This window comes from Alosa sapidissima, chromosome 18 (assembly GCF_018492685.1).
Source record: "Alosa sapidissima isolate fAloSap1 chromosome 18, fAloSap1.pri, whole genome shotgun sequence".
Lineage (NCBI taxonomy): Eukaryota > Metazoa > Chordata > Actinopteri > Clupeiformes > Clupeidae > Alosa > Alosa sapidissima.
Window position 1 is genome coordinate 15,531,869 of NC_055974.1, and position 21,282 is coordinate 15,553,150.

A 21,282-nucleotide genomic window follows, 5' to 3' on the forward strand; every position below is an offset into this window, starting at 1 on the left:
AAAATTAAGAAAAACTTAAACAAACAGACAAAGCGCCTGTCCGTATGAAGACGCACGCGCACACCCGTACACACAGACAAACGATATCAACAACCCCAAACTAAAGGAAAAAACATGACTGGCTACGATACTAAAACTCAAACAAAACACGGAGAAAACAGTGGTCAGAACCCCTTGCCCACAATTCGAAGGCCTGTAGGGGGAAAACATGTTTAGTTTTAAAAGGCTTCAATAAACCATCACGCTATAATAAGTCACCGTGACACTTGCACATCACGGACAACATGTATACATAGGCCTACCATAAAAACTCAATGACCGGTCATCACAAGAGGTGAGCCGAGGTAGGAGGGGGGACAGGCTTTCGGCATTCTCTAGTGAAACAAACTAATGTTAACAAACAGTCATGATCTTTACTATGTCGGAGCTCGCTGCAGCATTGAGTTATTATAAACAAGGGAGACACCATTACCTTGCACAGCTGGCGATGAACGCTAACACTACTGGCTGCCACCCAGAGTTTGTCTGAATTGATTCACTAAAAAAAACCAACAAGCATGCATGACTTAAAAATGCCAGCAACATGGTCCCTTCGTAGTTGATAACCACATGCAGCATAACAATAGCTAGGGATGTGACGCTCGAAGCTGACGTTTCAAAACAGTGTCGAGCTTCCGAAACGCAAGTGTTTCAAACAGTGTTTCGAAGTGTGGTTCAAAACGCCCATGTCACGTGACCATGGCTTAGTGAGGCTTCGTGGTGTTTCAATTTGGTTTGGACAGGTGGCACACTTGCCGCGCGAGCCAATTGACCGATCCCAAGCCCCGCCCCCTTTTGCTATGTCACAATGAGGACTTCGGAGGACCTCGGTCAACCTCGGTCAATTTTGAATTTTCTAGTGGCCATTCGGTATGACAATACGCCAGTTATGCGAATGCTATAATGCTTCTTTTGCGAGTAGCTTAAGTAACTAAATAACTAAAGAGCTCAAAAAGGTTCAAAGATAAGCCTGGGATACTTGTAGAAGTGACATCCGATATCCTGACCGTGTGAAACGTTAACACACATAGGCCTAACTTTGCATAACTTTGGATAGGCTGCTACTTTTCAGTAAAGAAATCTGAGTGTGTACGAAAATGTTCCCTTTATTTGTGTTCATAACTAGGCTACACACAAAAACATAACTAAATCTGGTTTCCACTGATGAAACGACAACATAAGCCTACGCAAAAAATTATACCTACCTTGCAGGAACTGAACTCGCATATTCATACGATTGGAAGACGCGCAAAAGAATACACCTTCAATCACGTATCGCCTTACACACAACAAGAATACTTTCAGCTTTGCTACCTTGCCATGTTTAACTTGGGATAGAAGACTGTTCACAGAAATAAGCTAATGATCATTTTTTCAACAAACGCAATAATAGCCTATACTGCGATGCATTATTGATGGCTGAACGAGAGATAGCCAATGTCTTCTAAAGATCGAATCATGTGCAGATTCAAAACTATGCAGTCTCGAAATCGCCCATATTAGACAAAGGCTACTACATTGCCCACGTTTAAATTAATTATAGCATAAGCGGGCAAGTCTAGTGCAAGACAAATCACGTCTGCAAACTGCAGATATGTCAAACGTGATGGGTTTGAACTCGGAGTGGTTTTCTTTTCAATACACTTGTATCATGTTTATTTGAACTCTTCCTTCTAAAGCAGCCATTCAAAATAATAAGTAGGCTATCGGCCTACCGAAGAGAAGCTATCTCTCCACCTCCCCAACATGAGCTGCTTGGCTATAGTCACTCTCCCAAGTTGCGTGGGAACTTGGATCTGCTACACTTGGTCCCGTCTTCTATTAATCCTCGAAATATGGTTAGATTTTGTTATGGACACGTCAACACCATATTTTTGCACAGACCTGTTTATTGAATCAGTCACATCTGCAGCAAATAAGGTAAACTACCTGCTCGTGATAACGTGCTAATTGTTTATCCCCAGTTAACATGCATCCCATTAAGATCCACGACACCGGATTTGTTTGTCCTCAATTTGTGGTGTTCCACCTCGTTGATAACAGCAGACATTGTGAATGTGTCCATCTGCATACTGAAGGCCTTTCTGGCCTCTGTTTTTTGAATATATCAAGATTACTTGACGCCCAGAAATCCAGCATACACTGTTGCACTCGGCTAAATGGGGGTGCTGCGTCCCCATGTTGAACACGCGTTCTCGCACACTTTCCTGCAAACTTGTCCGACTTAGCAACAGTAACTATGGGACTGACAATGGGAGGAGGGGCTTGGGATCGGTCAATTACCCGAGTAAACACCTGTTTGATCTAAATTACAAAGTCCCAGAATGCTTAAAAGTCATTCAAACACATCCTATCTTTGTGGTTTTTTTGTGAGGAGAGAGATTTTAAGAGATATAGCGACATAGAGACATATAGAGATATAGCGATTTATAGTGCATTCTTGTGATTGATAGGTTAGTGATATAGATTAATTGACAGGCTAGAGACAGACAGTAAGCGATAGTTTAGATAGATATAGTCTAGTGACGTTAATATTTAGATAGTAGCAGAAGTAAAAAAAATATATGACGGATGCCTTTATTTCAAGAACAGCTGACCCTTTGAAATACTGGCAGGAGAGGAGAGTGGTTTATCCAAACCTAACTGTGATGGCAAAAAAATATTTGTGCATGCCAGCAACAAGTGTGCCTTGTGAAAGATTTTTTTCCAAGGCTGGGGAGGTTTATTCAAAAACAAGAAACAGATTAAATGCCAAGATGGCAGAACAACTGTTATTCCTAAATAAAAATGTATGTTGACATACAAAAAATGTGTTGTTTATTTTTCCCATGTTGTACCTGATTAGTCTAACCTGCTTCACATGTATCCTTTATTTCCCTACAACATGTTCCCAAAAAAAACCCTGGGCCATAAGCATAGCCTACATTTTAAAACCATTGTAGCATTTTCCTCTCCAGCATATTCCAAAGGATAATGTACTATGAAACTGAAATAACAAAACATCTAACTGGCAGATATAAAAATGTTCTAATTACTGAACGCATATACTAGTCTGAAATTTCTAAGCACCAGCAGGGAGTCGAACACCGGCCGCTCCGGCCGAATGCAAGTGTGTTAACCACTGAACCACGTGGCTGTGGACGAAATCTTGCATTCCATGTTGGCTATTTATATTCTTCGTCTGAAGCAGTTGTGCTTCACAGTCAAAATGTGATGTTAGCAAAACTGGCCACTAGATGTCACCATGGAGTTACGTGTGTCGGATTGTTTCGAAACCTCGACACATTCCGGCGCAATTGCTTCGAACGTTTCGTTGTTTCACAAAGCCTCGTTCTGCCCATCCCTAACAATAGCCTTTACATACCGCTCAACGAACGATGTACCGCTAACAATTCCAGCCTTCCGACGCCGGCAACACGTTACAAACAAAGGACACCGGAAGACGTGTTTTTTTTAAACAGGAAGACATTTGTTGCTCATTATCAGTCCCGCCCCCATATGCACACAATCTAGCCTGACGTAGTCATACTCAATTCTAGTCAGAATTTGAGTCTGATACTGCTCTATAGAGTGGTGAAGTCCCGCCCCTTCTTCTTCCGGTCCATGGGACCTATCTTTCAAAAAATTATGAACGGGAGTTAATGGAGAGATAACAATTATTTTTTGGTCCAGTTTGAATTGTGCCACAAATTTCACATATGATGTGTGTGAATTTAAAAGATAATTTTTCACGTCAAGAAAGTACTGTTGTTCGATAGACTTCAAAAGTTATGTTGGTTTTGTGCGAATCCACTCAGTGGACTACATCTCTTGTCTCGAACGATGTACGTCACCAACGTAATGAAACGATAAGAGCTGTTATGCTAGTTAACGGTTGCATCTTGCTGCCTGCTATGTCACTTAACAGTATGTAATATACAGTCTATGGACGAATACAACTTACCTGTGTTTAATCCTCTGACTCATGGTATTTTCTTCGGCAAGGAAAGCCCAATTAAGACCGGTCCGTGTAACGCTTTGCAGTGCTATGTTCTATTTGCAGAATTCACATGAAAAAATATAAAAATAGGCTTAAAAATCCGTTATCCATTCTTTAGGACGGCACAGTAAATGGGTTATTGTTGCTTATTTTGATTTTCAATTGAGCACAGTTACGGTTTTCTGTTCAGAAGTTAAAAATTGAAATGATGCGTCAATTTTCTAATTTTCCTTTTTTGCCCTTGTGATTGGACTGAACCACGAACACCGGGGGGAGAACACCATCTAGCTGGGCCAGGCTAGATGGTGGAAGGGAGCGCCGCCTGAAGTTGTTTGTGATTTTGACTCATTACTTTAGAGATTAATGACAAACTTTTTGGGAGAAGGCACGTTAAACATAACTTTCAGCCTATGTTGAACATATCTACAGTAGCCTATATTTGAATACCATAGCCATGCCATAGCAAATAATTCCCCAAAGCAGAATGTCATCGACGTCAGTCTTGGCTATACCGGGCTATACAGGCTACCCCGAGCACTGTTTGACATGGTATTTTTGCTTATTTAACGCTTTACGCTAGACTAGGTTTCATTAGGCTAAACGAAGACACAACGGTGAGCCTAATTTATCCGTTTATCCATTTATTAATTTCAACAGCAAATAGCCTACATTGGCCTGTAGGCTACTAGGGCTCACGTAGGCCTACTCATAAGTGTCAGGACGCAGCAATGTCTCCCTCTGCATCTGATGTTCTGATCTCGAGCTGACATTATCAATCGCTTGGCACCTTGATGCAAGCGGAACAGTGTTTGATAGCCCTCCATCTCTACATCTATTTTTTACAGTCTATGCTCTACATCCGCTGATAAAATGTGATCACCAACACCGCGCGCCGCGTGGTTCAGCCCAACAAAAACAGTAAAAAAAAAAAAGGGGCCAAAATCCAATATTAACTGAATTTTACTTTTGTTTCCAATCCAGTTTCTGTTTTCTTTATCTTGCGTGACTAATGACACATTTAGAAAATAGCAGCAATTATCTATTTGCTGACCAGTTAAAACAAATTGAAAATTGGATTATTGAACACATTTTTTATTTGGACCCGATGGATGGAACAAATAGAACAAAGCACTGCAAAGCGTTACACGGACCAAGACCTGTTGCTGGTATGCTTGTACAATCTAGTATGGCTGTGAATGAGCTAACGTCACTAGCACGACTGATGGGTTTGTAGTCGTTGGAATTACGATCTTTCACAATGTTGTAATTCAATAGTTACGAAACAAACTGCAAATGTCTTTACATGAAAAATTGTCTTTAAAATTGACAAACATCATATGGGTAATTCAAGGCACAAGTCAACCGGGACCAGAAAATAATCTCTTTTTCGCCATAGACTGCCGTTCAATTTTTTTTGAAAGATGGAGGCAAACGGAAGGGGCGGGACTTCACCACTCTATTGAGCTGTGATTATAGGGCGTGTTTCAAACGAACCAGGGAAAAAAATGCCTCTGCACTCAATTGGATAGACCTACAACCAATCAGAGCAACGGAGTGTGTGACGTATGTTAAGCGACGCATAGTTGATGTCAACAGAACTTAACTGCACGCTGGAAGAAGTAGAAGAAGATGATGAGTGTGAGCGATTTTCGCAGGTGTTGTAAAAAGGATACACGGAGTTCTTCAACACACGAACGTCATTTTTGAGAGAAACAGTAAAGGTGAATGCATATACGATCAAGTTATCCGTTTAGGATTACAGCTCCACAACACGGCAAACAAATCGCATCGCATTTGTCGGTCCTGTCAGAACTTTATAACACGGTTGGAACGCGACATGCCCGTGTTGGGCAAAAATGGACAGACGACGAAGGAGAGCAGCCTGAAGAACCGTGTTCATCTGAGGCATCAGAGAAAAGAGACCGGTAGCCTACTCCTTCCAAGACGCCCCGGACTCTGAAGAAGTTCTGCCCCAATCCGTCAACTCCAACCGGTACAAAAACGCGAAGAAGCATTACAGAGGTAAGCTTGTTAATACATTTCTACTTCTTATGATATGACTATCAGAATAACCTCGATTGCCACGTTTCACATGAGTTAATAGTGAGTCGTGATTATTGTCCAATGTGATAAACACTGCATTCCCACACCTCATTTCCGTGAAATCTATCTATGATTAAATCATCTAGTCATATTTTGACATGCCTAGTATTCTGGAAGCCAGCCCGAATTTCAGTGTAGTGTGAGCAAATGTTACCAGGATAAACTTGTACCTGATGTGTAAGTTGGCCTCTGTCACTTTGTCAATATGTAGAAACGTCATTTTGTAATGGACTAGCATGTTATCCAACCCCTACTTCTGTGCTCTGCACCTTTGTGGGGGGTGGGCAGTGTTTCTCTGACCTGCTCAGCAATTGCATCTGGTGTCACCATATTTAACAGTCTGTATTTTCCAATGTATTGTCAATGCACGTTAAACTTATTAGGCTATACTGTAATTCTTCACACTGATGTTTCAGGTTGTCACCCATTTTCCATCCACTTGACCTCCACCTGGAACACCTAAACAATTTTCTCAAATCATTTATGAGAGGATTGGGACCAAAACATGTCAGAAATGTCAGCAGCCAGAATCAGTAGGTCCATTGGCATCGTCAAAGAGCTAATGGACAAAACGGACACAGAGCTGGAGCTGACAAGGCCGGCTGGCATTCATCATGTGGCCCGAGAACAGGAGGACGTTTTAACACGTTTTCAGGGAGACACAACTTTCCCAACAAAAATCACCCAGGCAGGCAGTATCATGCAATCCCGAATTTCAAGAGAAACTTCTTGGCAAAGCTGAATTACCAGGAGATGTGGATGAAGTCCAAAATAATGGACTGGCAAAATGTGCCTATTTAAATAATGAAGTAAATGTGAACTGTAAATGGTGATGGTAATTGGTAATTTGTAAATATTGTTTTCATAAATGACAATGTAAATAATTGTTTTCATATAATAGTTTAGTAGTATCCACATTCTTGAAACTAATTTTGTGTGTTTTCTTATTGGTTGTATGTTCAAAGTTCAGCGTATATCTTCAAACATTACCTATTATGTGTAGATATTAAAAATCTTTATTGACATGTCTTATTGTTTGTCTTTTAAATGCAAAAACATCACCAACCAGTAGAGAAGTATAAACCATTTTAATTTTATTCAAAAATATTAATGTAACAGAGGTAAAAAAAAGGCATTTGCACAACAAGACCCTGAAGCTGAAGCTACAAATTTGAGCCTGAATTTGAAGCTAGTCTAAGATCTTCAACATTGACAAGCCTGATTCCAAGTTACTTGGTGATGATTGGTTACTTTGATGATGAGGATGATAAGATACAGTGTAATCCATGTCAACCTGAACACGGTCATCCTGAACAACACTGTCATCAAACAAATTAGTTTGACTCTGTTCGATGTCATCAAAAACCTCATGCATAATTCATAGTATCTCTTTTGCATGTTCCAGTTTGTATGTAGGGAAATTATGGATAATGAAGTCCAGGTCAAATATCTGTGTGCACTGTTCTAAAACCGATCAATGAGTTAGCCTGCACTGGTTTTGGAGATTGTGTCGACTGTGTAAAGTGGTATGTTTGTATGGTCCTGAAGTAAACTACTCCTGTAAGTTTGTAACAGTTCCCTGATCAAAAGTGTGCCTTCAGGTGTGACTATTCTGTGTTTGTGGTGTGATGAAACCTCCCCTTGAAAGTGTTCATATTTGGGGATTAGCTCCCCACAACCTTCAGGTTCACAAGAACAAACAGAATGGCAGTGAGTGCAGCACAGATGTCCTAGATCAACAGATGTGGTGTGTTCCTCAAAATGGCAGTACAAAGCTTTCCGCAGACAACTAGTGACTCCATTATAAAGTACCGTCTTAACTGCTGGGTCAAGCTTTGTACTAACATCCCTCACAATCCAGTGTAGGCACTCCAGTGTATGGCCAGGTACTTTAATCAGACCCAGTCTGATGTTTGTTCTGTTTGGGCTCAGAGCCAAAATGATTGGATTGTCCATCTGAAGCTGTTTCATAACCCTGGCTCTGGATTCCCGATCAGCAGAAGCGGTCAATGCCAGCACAGGTGTATCTGAAATATATAGCAGTACAAAAAGCAACCAATAAGTAACAGTAAAAATAAGAAATTATGAGTAGTATCATTTATTAACGTGGTGAATTACACTAAGTGTTGAAAACATCGAAGACTGAACATGCAGGAAGTCTGTTTTGTACATACTTAGCAGCTTTAACTAAGGATCTAAGGTTAGCGCCCAACTTGGCGAAGCTGTCGCGAAATGGCGTCTGCCCTTTTGCAGCCTGACCACTGATAGAAACTAGATGTACCGCATAGCGGTACAAAATATGACCGCCGCTCAGTCCTGTACATCCATTCCGCGAAAATAAATCACACTTCAATTTGTCTCCATCTTTTACTCCATCCCCCACTCTTGAAACTTTTGTGTATGCTTGTTTGGCATGCCTGAGTGTGTGTGTGCGGCTGCACAGAAAGTAGCCTACTTGTGCTGAAAAGGTGAATAGATTGTAGAATAGCCAAAGAAGATGTAGCATTGTTATAAAACCTTTAAAATCTCTAAACAATCACAAGTAGGGCAGGTCATCACAGTTCATCCATTGAAACTGGATTGATGAAAGGTCACTTACACCTGTAGGCTACATTGTATTTGGGAAAAGCAAAAGGTATCAGCATAATGTTATTTATTTATTTATTTATTTTTTATGTATTTATAAACAAAAACATCTCTGTCAGTTCCATGCCGTTTTCAACAGCTATCAAAAACAAAGGTCATTTTTGGATGGATGGATTTTTTGTGAATATTTCTTCTTCTACATAAGATTTTAGTCATCTTTAGTTCATGTAATACTTTATTGTCAATGCACAAATTAAGTAACAGTAGTCTGAAACGTTATTGTTAATGCACAAATTAAGTAACAGTAGTCTGAAATGAAATGCTGTTTTACATCTAACCAGTGGTGCAAATAACTGACATGTCCAAATGGGCCTTGATGAAATGCGTCGCTAGACTGTTCATACACATTTTAACGGGCCAAAGTTGAAGAGCTTTTGTCCGTTATTGTTCGTGCAAATATAGGCTGATTCATGTTCCCTTGCATTGTGTAACTGAGGTCCATGGCTAGTCTGGCTTTCATCAGACCAAGCTCAATCTTTTAAGAAATCAAAAAATAAATAGCGGGCAGATCAGGCTGGGTTCACCCAGCCTAGTCCATAGGCACCCGATATTGTTTAATTTTCAGATTGAGATATACACGCTCTGGCTATTCTAAATGCAAAAATGCATTAGGGAGTTATGACAAAACTGTAACTAACAAACTAGATCCTAATAGAAAGCGGTTAGCTTCCCTAAGCTACAGGTAGGATTATAAGGTAGGCCTATTTACAACATACATTGTCAATAGGCTATGCTGGCGACACAAATAAAATCTCCTTTGGAAACCAATGGCTTACGACTTACAGTATCAAGCGGACTTAAACTGCCATATCGTGGCGAAAAGTTGTAATAACATTCACGCAGTTCCATGAGTCAAGGAAAGCGCGAATGAAGTAGCCACTTCTAAATGGGACCCACTACACAGTAGCTTAAGGTGTGTTGCTAAAGCAGCCATAATGAAATGAAGGTGTCATTGTTTGGATACTTCACACACACGTGCTTTTTAATTTCACAGACTACAACTACCAAGCTGGAATCAAAGCACATCGATTCCCCTCTCACACCCTGCACGCACTTAAAACAAAATAAACAGGCGTCTCAGTCTCACGCATGTATAGGCAAAACTGTATCAGACCGGTGTAACGTTGGTAAATCTTCCATTGCACAGAATGATTTTGTAGCACGTGCAATAAATGACAGTCGAAAGATACAAACAGTGCTGCTATCAATTTGCTTGGTATAACCGCATTTATAGTTTTCTACAAATGCAATCAATCAAATGGGCCTCCATCACTCAACCAACGCTAACGGTAACATTACCTAGGTCCTTATTGATATTACAAGATTAACGTACCTGCAGTTAAAACCAAGCATGTCCGATAAACATCCTCACTTCATCCTCACTTACACTTCATGTGAACATCGTCCTGTCCTTATTAGATGTTCGCTGCGGTAAATTACAGTCCTTGTAGGAAGTGTCCATTATTTTTTCAACCCACTTTTAACTTCCAAAGGGGGGGGGGGGGGCAAATCACAAATGAGTGATTATGAGCCAGGTTGATGTGGGCCCTTGAGACCAACATACCATAAAAGATTCACAGAGAACTGTGTCTGCCCTACCCTCCTTTCGGGGGGTCCAGTCCAGCGGGGGGGCTGCAGATCAAAACGAAAAACGATGGTTCCATGCTATCCATGTGGGGTTACATGCCCACCAAGTTTTGTGTACCCTGGTCTTTCAGTGTCCCAGGAATCCTTGTTGGTGTACGTCACTAAATGTACACATAAATTATTTTATTGTAAGGCCCCCCATGAACGAAAGTACACAAAACTTGGCATGCATTCAGAGGGTGTCATAATGATCCTACACTTTTAATTTCGTGCAGTTTTGACCTTGTCAGCCAGAGATATTGAGATGAAAACACCTAATTTTTTGCTTTTTAATTTTTAACTAGGTGGCGCTATACATGAAATAAGTGGTAATGGGATGGGTTGACATGCCCCCTTAAGACCAACATACAAAAAAAAGGTGGACCTCCTCGGCCCTACGGTTCTCAAGATATTCACAGAAAACTGTCTCCGGCCACCTACAGGCCAGTTGGTGTATAGTAACATAAATTAATTTATTGTGTGGCCCCCCATGAACGGAATTCCACAAAACTTGGCGTGCATACAGAGGGTGTCATAATGATCCTACACTTCCAATTTCGTGCAGTTTTGACTATGTTAGGTCACAGATACCTTCAATTACACCACCTCATTTTTACTTTTTTGTGTTTAACTAGGTGGCGCTATACATGAAATGAGTGGTTATGGAATGGGTTGACATGGCCCCTTGAGATCAACATACAAAAAAAAAATGGTCCTCCTAAACCCTACGGTTTTCGAGATATTCACAGAAAACTGTGTCTGCCCTACCCTCCTTTCGGGGGGTCCAATTCAGCGGGGGGGCTACAGATCAAAACGAAAAACGATGGTTCCATGCTATCCATGTGGGGTTACATGTCCACCAAGTTTCGTGTACCCCGGTCTTTAAGTGTCCCGGGAATCATTGACGGAAATTTGGGCATGCGAAAAAGAAAAAAAAAAAAAAAAAAAAAAAAAAAAAAAAAAATCGGACTAAACCTATATGACCGCCGCTTCGCTGCGCGGCGGTCATAATAAAACAGTAACCTACATTAGAATGTTTTAACAGCTAGTTCGCTACAATCACACTAATGATTGTACCAAGTCTGAGTTAGCGAACGTACAACGATACCTATGTTTACAACATGGGATTCATATCACGACATTGGGAGTTATTTACTAAGTCAGACAGTTAGATTCTCTTACCATTTGTGAGTTAGATGAACTTCGTCCACGACGATACCCATTACGTTGGCTTGAAAAACATCGGAGCCTAGCATGTCCCTCCACTTGTTGTTCAGCAGCCAGGATTCCGGGCTTCAAAAAAGGATCTGGCAACGACCGCTGGCTATATCCACCTCGTCGTGCACACCGGGTTGAATCGCCGTGATGCCGATTTCAGTTGATTCGGCAAAAACATATTTGTTATCAACAAATGCCTTAATCCCGTTACTCTGTTCCTCTTACTCGCTGTCGATATCTTCTAGAACAGACCTGATAGCAGAATCTACACATCTCAATTCCAGTGGTGGAATGTAACGAAGTACAAATACTTCGTTACTGTACTTAAGTAAATTTTCCACGTATTTGTACTTTACTTAAGTAAAATTTATAGTGCATACTTTTGACTTTTACTTCGTTACATTTTACAGCAATTATCTGTACTTTTACTCCGCTACATTTCTACAACACCATCGTTCCTTTTTACGATACATTTTATGATCAGTTTTTTTTTTCAAACACGTTTGTTTACCGAGGGGTTGCTAACAAAGATTCTGGAGCGCTACGTGCATTCTTAGAAACATAAGCTTCTAGGCTAGACCAGGCAAAGCGTGAGCTTGTAGCCATCTGCATTCGGTAGGCTATATTCACCAGACCCATGGCTACACTGTACATGCAACTGTGTTCTGTGCCTTTCTCTGTCTGTTATCTGCAGCGTTAGGGCCTCCTCTCCGATGAGATTGCTATCCGCGGATCAGCGAAGTTACAGGCTATGCCCATGCTTCTGTCACACGTCTGATCATTTGCGGCAAATGAATGGTAGACTATTAATGAACCGGTGGCCGGAAAAAACGTAACATTTTCCAGATTAGGAAATATTCCTTAATTTTGTGTGATTAAATAAAGATGCATAGCCTACAATTGGGGGGTAGTAACGTGAGCGCTCATTCAATGTCTATGCGTCTGCGCAAGTGAAACTGAACTTAATCATAAAGACACCTTTCTCAGCAACTTTTCTGTTCAATCAGCATAATTGGTATTACGATCCACCCGACGTTTCCCTTGTCTACCCCGTTAAACTTCAGGCTCTCGTGTTTTGCTGAATGATATTACTCAGCAGATCACCCTAGTAGATAACCAGAATTACAGTCTCTAGCATTGTAGGTCAGAATGTAAACTGGGCCACAGATGGTAAGCACAACTGCATTAACTTAAAACTATCTAGTCGAGTATAACCTAAAACTAGCTTAATTAAAATGCCACAGCCCATACTGATTTTTCCTTTTAGAATATAGATATTAAGAGAATAAATCATTATGCAAATACTTTTACTTTTAATACTTAAAGTACATTTAAAAGCAGGTACTTTTTACTTTTACTTAAGTAGGGTTGTCATTGTGGTACTTTTACTTTTACTAAAGTAAATATTTCTCTGTGTATTTGTACTTTTACTTAAGTACTGAGGTTCAGTACTTCCTCCACCACTGCTCAATTCTCCAGCGGCAGCCATCGTTGTTGTAAACGAATTCAACCCAAACGCTCTTTGGTGACGTGGTTGATTACGTTACTGTTGAGCATCTGTCCATCATCGTATAAAGCCCGCCCTGACAATTTCATAGATTGTTAAGGCGGAGCAAGATATTTCATCAGGAGCCACTTCCGGGAACCCGGATTGCACGAGGGGGGGGGGGGGGGTCAAAATCCCCCTTTATGCAGAGCAGAGGCAGCGACTGCTCCATTGAAGTCTATGGGCATAGCTCAGAATTTCACCACATATGCTAAGGTCTTGGTTCTTTAGAGTTAGGAATGTGAATTTCGGGCACATTTTCATGATCCTCAAACCCTTCTGAACATTTCAGGTACATTTTTAGTATTTTTGAGCAATCCAGTCTGGAGAAAATCAACCTTATATCAGGTGTGCGCCGGTTATTTATGCCGCTGCGCCTTAACAATCTTTGAGCATACTCAATGCCAGACCGAACTTCCCGACCTCAAACGTTGTGGGCGGGACTAAGTTCGGAATGGCACCCAGGCTACGTAGGCTATGGAAAATTGGTCAAATCTAGCAAGTAGGCAAGTTTAAGTGAAAGACGTGAAAGTGAAAGTAAGACATTCGAAAGGCCAACGAAAGTTAAGGTTGCTTTTGATAGTACAAATAATTACAAAACTGGTGCTCTATATAGCGATTCTGTTGTCTTTGAAAGGTTCTCTTATTGACGCATTGAACTGCAATTTGGATTAACACCTGTTTTTACAAGGCGGAAGTATTTAGGCGCAGAATAGACGTGCGCTTTCAGGAGCAGTCTTTGTACATACCACGGAACACATAATTAGGCGCTCTTTACGCTTCCCCTCCCATGCTTACGCTAAACTCCCACTTTCCCCTGGATCCTCCCATGAATGTATATGACACGAAAAACCATTAGCCATTTTCAGCTCCCGCGACAGGCAGTTTGCGCTTTTACATCATTGCGGCCTGTTTGTACATACCTTGCAATGATTTTACACGCATGTTGCGAAACAAATACGCCTGAAGTGGGCGCAAAAGCATTAGTAGATCTGGCCCTGAGTGTAGATAACTGATTACACTAATATTTTTCACATCAGGATTTCCTGTGGAACAAGGTACAGGGAACGGATAATTGGATTGGTCTAACTCAGGTTCAGCCAGAGGGCAGCTGGCATTGGGTGGACAACACACTCCTCACAAACCCAAAGTTGGTATTGTTCAAATGTTTACCCTAGTCTCTACCATAGATATTAGAAAGCTAGCCCCATATGACTGGGGGCAAACACCTTATTATTTATGGGCAACACTTGCCAGCAATCAGAGACAGCTGTTGCCCCATTTAATCGTTGCCCCCACCATGATGTCGGTGCTATTATACGTTCTGGAGCCCAATGCAGTATCTAGCTTTCTATATATCTCTGGTCTCTACACTTCTAGATTAATCTACTAGTGGTGTCTACTGGCATTTTCTCTTACACTATTAAAGTGTAACTTTAAATACTTTCTAATGTAATATTACAGGCTATGATTAACATGCATCACATTTATTAGCTTTCTGGACTGTTTTCTCTTCATCCAGATTTTGGGGTATAAACCAGCCAGATGACAGCAAAGGAACAGATCCAGTAAATGGAGAAGACTGTGTCATGATTACTCATTGGAAAAAAACGTGGAATGATTTAACCTGTGGTAAATCTTTGAAAAGAATTTGTGAAAGTAAAAGCTGCAGGGGCTGAATTCAAACTAATGAAACCACAACACCCATTCATTCACGGCATTAATACTGACTTTTGTATTGCATGTAAAGTTAAAGATATTAAGACATGTTAATGGCTTTTATGGTAATGGTCGCACTTTAATTATGTTTCATCTGATTCATCATGAATTAAGACTTTAGGCAAGGTGTTGAACTAGATTTCAGGCACGAGAATTGCTTCTTTGATATTTTTTCTTTTATGTGAGGTCAAAAGTTTGGCTGAAAACTGTTATCCAAGAATTCATATTCTTCACTGTTCATATTATTTCACTCATGTCATCTTAGAATTTGTGCCATTTCCAGAACACTTTCTGTTAATGTACTTGTCATATTTGGATTTTAAATATTTTTATTCACAGCCTTACAAATGTAAATGAAACTGGAATTAACCTTGCAGGGTTTTTTGCAAAGATAGTTCTTGACTTGCTGCCTATAAGAACCTGTCCTGCTGTTTTTTACTGTTTTAAATTTCATCTGTTACTATATTGTCAAGGCACTGTCTAGATAATACACAAATTGATGTTAAAATCTCTGTCAGTTGTACCCTTTTGCTTGCCCATAGAATATGCATAATGTATGGGAGAATATATGAATACAGCGGATTTGATTTAATAATTTGTTTGTTTGTTTGTTTGTTTGTTTATGCTCACACATAACCAAAGTCTCAGCTTGACTCAGCTCAACTCCTGTTGTCACGATACCACCAATTATTGTTTCAATACCAATAGCAAGTGAAGAATCTCCAAAAATTCGATTTGGTTTGTGTGATTTGTGTGATCATTAACATCAGTGGCAATCATAGAATTTGATTGACCCTCCACACACACACACACACACACACATAGAAAGTGATGGTTGTTGATGGCTGATACGTTTCTAGCCTACTGTATTTCATATTTTGGAATAAACTTTATATTGCCAATTATTTATAGTATTTTTATGATCTGCATAATTACTAACAGCTAAACATATTTAGTAATTTGAATACATCATATTGATATTTAAATTATTAGGCCACACTTGTCTTTAATATCATCACATTTGTGGTGTGTAGGCCTAAATCTAATTAAGTGCCTGTCACTTAAGGACAATTTCGAGGGTATTTTACACTTAAAGCCCTGTTGAACAGTTAAGATTGAAATTTGGACATATGCTGCTGGTCTGAGAGTTTTCGGTTTCTGTGGTAGGGCCCCCCCCCCCCCCCCCCCCCCCCCCCCCCCCCCACAATGGCTGCATAGGTGCACTGGAACAATCCTTCGTAAAACGCCTTAAGGGCCGTATTTTGGGCTCCAGCGCATGGCGTAAAGCTTGTTATTCACCCGCAAAGCTTAATTCGGTATTTTGCACGTTTATTTTTTAAACATTGCGACCAGGGGTGTGGCAATTAACAACCTAGGGAGGGGCCTGGCGCTTTGTCTAAAAATCGCTATCATACACCACCTAAACCTGGTCAGAAGTCAATGGCGAGTTGTTCATATGCTATTTTAAGAGCGCATGTCAACAGTCAAATTGGCAGGTGCACGCACCATCCTTCTATCATTCATGAACGCACACCAGTGCACGTCCATGCAAATCATTACAAATTGCACGATTACAATGGGAAACATAATTAGAATAAAGATATTACAAAATACTGTACATCTCATGATGAGTTATTCACCATCATTTGCAAATTGGTAATGACGGTTAAAAGTGATTAGGGGAGAGGCGAGAGACACGTATGGAGCACAGCTGAAGACGCACTGTCACGAGATATAAGCAACTCCTCTGCAGAATAAATGTTGTTTTATTCAGTCATTTGAGCAATATTAGGGTAAGTGTTGCTTTTTCCAGCCTATGTTTTCGATGGTAACCCATTGTCAGTCAATAGTGAAAGTAACTGCATAACTGTCTTCGTTGACTGACACCTTGGTGAAGTTACAGTAGTTTCACTTTGCCAATGAGTTCAAATAATAGACGAGTGCAAATGTGTGAAGGCTATGCTAGGTTTTAGTAATGCATGGTTTAAGAATTACTATTTCATACAGCCTCCTTCAAATGCGCCGTTGAATGCCAAAATACCAGTGCATTTATTGACTTTCCGCCGGAAATGCCAGATGTCATTCTCATTGGTTTAAAATTATGTTACGCCCCAAACACACCCATATGACTGATTAAAAAACCTAGGAACACCTTGTTGCGCCATGCGCTCCACTTTTGATAACGAACCCCCTCCCAATGTGAACTGGACATCCTACTAAATTTGAATAGACTTTTGAAGAGTGACGATGCACTTTAGAATGTCATGATAGGGCCTATACTTTCGTTTACAAAGACGTAAAACTCACCGAGTGGTCAGGGGTGTTCACTGATATGCTCACACAAAAATTGCTGCAAAAGCCAGCTAGACTTTCCGTAAAAGTCTAGTGGGGCTACATACCCACCAAATTTCATGTACCCCGGTGGTTCGGTGTCCCAGGTATCAATGACCAAAAAGTAGATGACGGGAAAAAATCTTGAATTGTGTGCATGTGTGCGTGTTTATGTTTATGTGTGTGGGTGTGTGTGTGTGTGTGTATGTGCGTGCTTGTGTGTTTGCCTGCGTATGTGTGTTTGTGCATGTGCATGCATGCGTACATATGTCTACTGTGTGAGCATGTGTCATACGTATGATTACTGTAAATGTATGTGTGTGCGTGTGTATCTGTTTATGCACATGTGTGCACATGGAATGGGTTAACATGACCCCTGGAGGCAAACATACGGAAAAAATTGGTCATCCTAGGCCCTACAGTTCTCAAGATATTCACAGAGAACTGTGTCTGCCCTACCCTCCTTTCGGGGGGTCCAGTCCAGCGGGGGGGGGGGCTACAGATCAAAACGAAGAATGACGGTTCCATGCTATCCATGTGGGGGTACATGCCCACCAAGTTTTGTGTACCCCGGTCTTTCAGTGTCCCGGGAATCCTTGTTGGTGTACGTCACTAAATGTACACATAAATTATTTTATTGTAAGGCCCCCCATGAACGAAAGTACACAAAACTTGGCATGCATTCGGAGGGTGTCATAATGATCCTACACTTTTAATTTCGTGCAGTTTTGACCTTGTCAGCCAGAGATATTGTGATGAAAACACCTAATTTTTTGCTTTTTAATTTTTAATTAGGTGGCGCTATACATGAAATAAGTGGTAATGGGATGGGTTGACATGCCCCCTTAAGACCAACATACATAAAAAAGGTGGACCTCCTAGGCCCTACGGTTCTCGAGATATTCACAGAAAACTGTCTCCGGCCACCTACAGGCCAGTTGGTGTATAGTAACATAAATTAATTTATTGTGTGGCCCCCCATGAACGGAATTCCACAAAACTTGGCATGCATACAGAGGGTGTCATAATGATCCTACACTTCCAATTTCGTGCAGTTTTGACTATGTTAGGTCACAGATACCTTCAATTACAACACCTCATTTTTACTTTTTTGTGTTTAACTAGGTGGCGCTATACATGAAATGAGTGGTTATGGAATGGGTTGACATGGCCCCTTGAGATCAACATACAAAAAAAAATGGTCCTCCTAAACCCTACGGTTTTCGAGATATTCACAGAAAACTGTGTCTGCCCTACCCTCCTTTCGGGGGGTCCAGTCCAGCGGGGGGGCTACAGATCAAAACGAAAAACGATTGTTCCATGCTATCCATGTGGGGTTACATGCCCACCAAGTTTCGTGTACCCCGGTCTTTCAGTGTCCCGGGAATCATTGACGGAAATTTGGGCAAAAAAAAAAAAAATCTGACTAAACCTATATGACCGCCGCTTCGCTCCACAAATAAAAGGCGAACTATAACATTAATTACCCCTTGCGTTATGTATAGGGATGAGCGTATTCTCTCTTTTACAAAGTAGCCTATGCACAGCTGTTCACAAAGACGATTGTTTTCGTCACTTACCAAGGCACTCGCAATTTTGTCCAAACACCGCAACTTTTTCGCAAATTTGACCAATCATCGTAGTTTCACCGTGAAATTTCACCTACCACAACAGTCCCTCGCGCAGAATATTGAGCCAGATGGCACACTTACTTCTGCACCTTCTCCCATTGGCAAACGTTTACCTGGATATGTCCTTTTAGCTTATGTCATGTTTGCTAGCTTGTAGGCTTAGTTTGAGTAGTGCTACCAAAATCATAGAAATTAATAAAATTGCAAGACATTTACAGTACCTCTTCTATGATCCAAGAATGATTTCATTCGAGTTGTTTTTTTTTAACATTTATTTTAACTAATGACATAGAAGACAAGACATTCCCAATTAGGGGTTTGCACGGTGTGTCATCAGATCTGGACATCGCCATATTGGAGATACTCGCCTCATTAGAAAGCATTAGGCACTGAAGTAAATCCCTAACATCGTCAAGGAAAATGGTTAATTATTGCTGTGTTTTAGGTTGTACCAATAGGTCAGACTGAGATAAACATCTGGTGTAGGTATCGACTTCCAAACGTTATTAAAAAACCAGGGAGAAGGGACAATAATGCCAGAAGTTATCAGAGGAAGGGGGGCGCTTGTGGTTGAACTTGGTACTTCGTCTCCCTCACCCAACTCATATGGATCTGCGCTGCCAATAATCCGTAATTTCTCGAAATATCGCGCCTTTTCTTGTGGTCCAAGTCCTGCCATATATACCTTTGCATCTTAGACACATTTTGATGAGCTTCTCTGTTGTTTAGACACGCTACAATCACGTAAGATATCCAAGGTGCATAATACTCCATTGTACTTCATTCACTGAGTATCGCCAATATGGCCGCGCATGCTGGGTTACCATAGTTACCGGCCAAAACGTGACGTCGGTGCAAACCCCTAATTGCATCCACATATCGTAATGCACTATGCAAAAAGTGATTTACACTCGTAGCCGAACACAGTGAGATGCAAGCCTTCCAATCCACTCAGAAATGTAATTAGGCTACTCTCTCGTCCTTAAAGGTGCCATGTGTAAGAATTGAGGTAAGAATATCCAAAAAAAAGAGCTACACACATCAAAAGAATGAGAAGAAATAAGGGTGATTATGTCATTAAAAAAATTAGAAGGTATAGTGCTGCAGAGATATCAACCTGAATTAGCATGCTAAATTACTAGCCACAGCCCAACAGGTGTCATAATACCAGTTTCGGCCATGGGAGGCGGTATGCAGGCAACATAACCGCAAGCCAAACTGCAATACACGTTTCTTGGTTGTTACTCCTAGGGTAGACCAACTCACTTTCTGGAGGTATACTGCCCCCATCTTTTATGGAATGTGGAGTATGAATTGATTTTTGGCGGACATTACACATGGCACCTTTAAAGGGGCAGGCAGTCAATTAGACGTACACCACCAATGTTATGACATTAAACAGGAGGGACTGATTTTCTACCTATCCCTTACTGCCACTGGGGGGGGGGGGGGGAAAGAAAAAAAAAATTCCCTACCGACCCATGGCCTCAACTGACAACCAACAGGAACCAAACCTTTTTTTTTATGCCTTGTCCTTTATTCAACCTTAATCTATGCACAGGTCAAACGTATGGCATTTATAAGGGGTGGAAGTAAAGGGTTTTTTCTTGTAGTGAACACCACTTGCAGTGGTGAAAGGTTACATACATGCTAACTTGTGTCTTTGCTCATTTCATTGCAATGTTATTCTGTCAAAGCTGAATAGTAGGTGTCTTTATCTCTCTTTCACCTGATTATATATCGATTCTTTATGAATCTGAAGATGTTACCAATAATTGAAGAAAAGAAAATTGTAGATTTCTAATCAGTATTTTTTTTCTTTTATCAATAGGCCTAAGTTCTATAAATCACCCATTGAGTCAGCCAACTTACTAGCCAGCCTACTGCTGACGTGTTTCTGAAATATATTTGACAAAAATGATCAAATGGAACAAACCATGCCCTTTTGTTGGACCTTCAGTGGATGTAATTACTGACACATTTATATAGAGGGTAGCAGATAGAGTTGACAATATGATGGACAAAATGGTAACAAAGAAATGGAAATTATTAATAACAGCAAAACAGAACATGAGTGTTCAGCATGTGTGTTACTCTCACTGCACCATTTTGCTGTACATGTGACACACAGCTGCCAGTCTGAAAATGAAGTCCTCTGTGGTCATGTGTTAACATTGTTTTTCTTTTTTTTTAAGGGAACACACATTGGTTACTTCCTTAACACCTTCACAAACATCCTCTTCTGCTAATCTTGCTGTTTATTAATGCTATCAGGCATGGGAACTAACTAAACTAAACTAACTAACTAAACTAACTAATTGATGTTTTTACTAGTCAAGTTTATTTATATAGCGCATTTCATACACAGAGGTCACTCAATGTGCTTTACATAAACAAAAGCAAACAGTAATAGCAAATAAAAGCATAATTTAAAAGGTAAAGAT

General features: G+C 40.6%; 2 protein-coding genes across 2 annotated transcripts in view; both read left to right on the top strand.

Moving 5' to 3' along the window:
* LOC121690151 (C-type lectin domain family 4 member F-like) overlaps positions 1-14,796 on the top strand; it is a 52,011-nt gene extending 37,215 nt beyond the window's left edge. The window contains exons 10-11 of the mRNA XM_042070569.1: positions 14,198-14,311; positions 14,680-14,796. Of these exons, the coding sequence (XP_041926503.1) occupies positions 14,198-14,311; positions 14,680-14,706 (141 nt within the window). The 3' untranslated portion in view covers positions 14,707-14,796. The remainder of the gene's footprint in view (positions 1-14,197; positions 14,312-14,679) is intronic.
* LOC121690147 (C-type lectin domain family 4 member F-like) overlaps positions 1-21,282 on the top strand; it is a 79,325-nt gene that overhangs the window by 19,933 nt on the left and 38,110 nt on the right. The gene's annotated exons all lie outside the window — the stretch shown is intronic.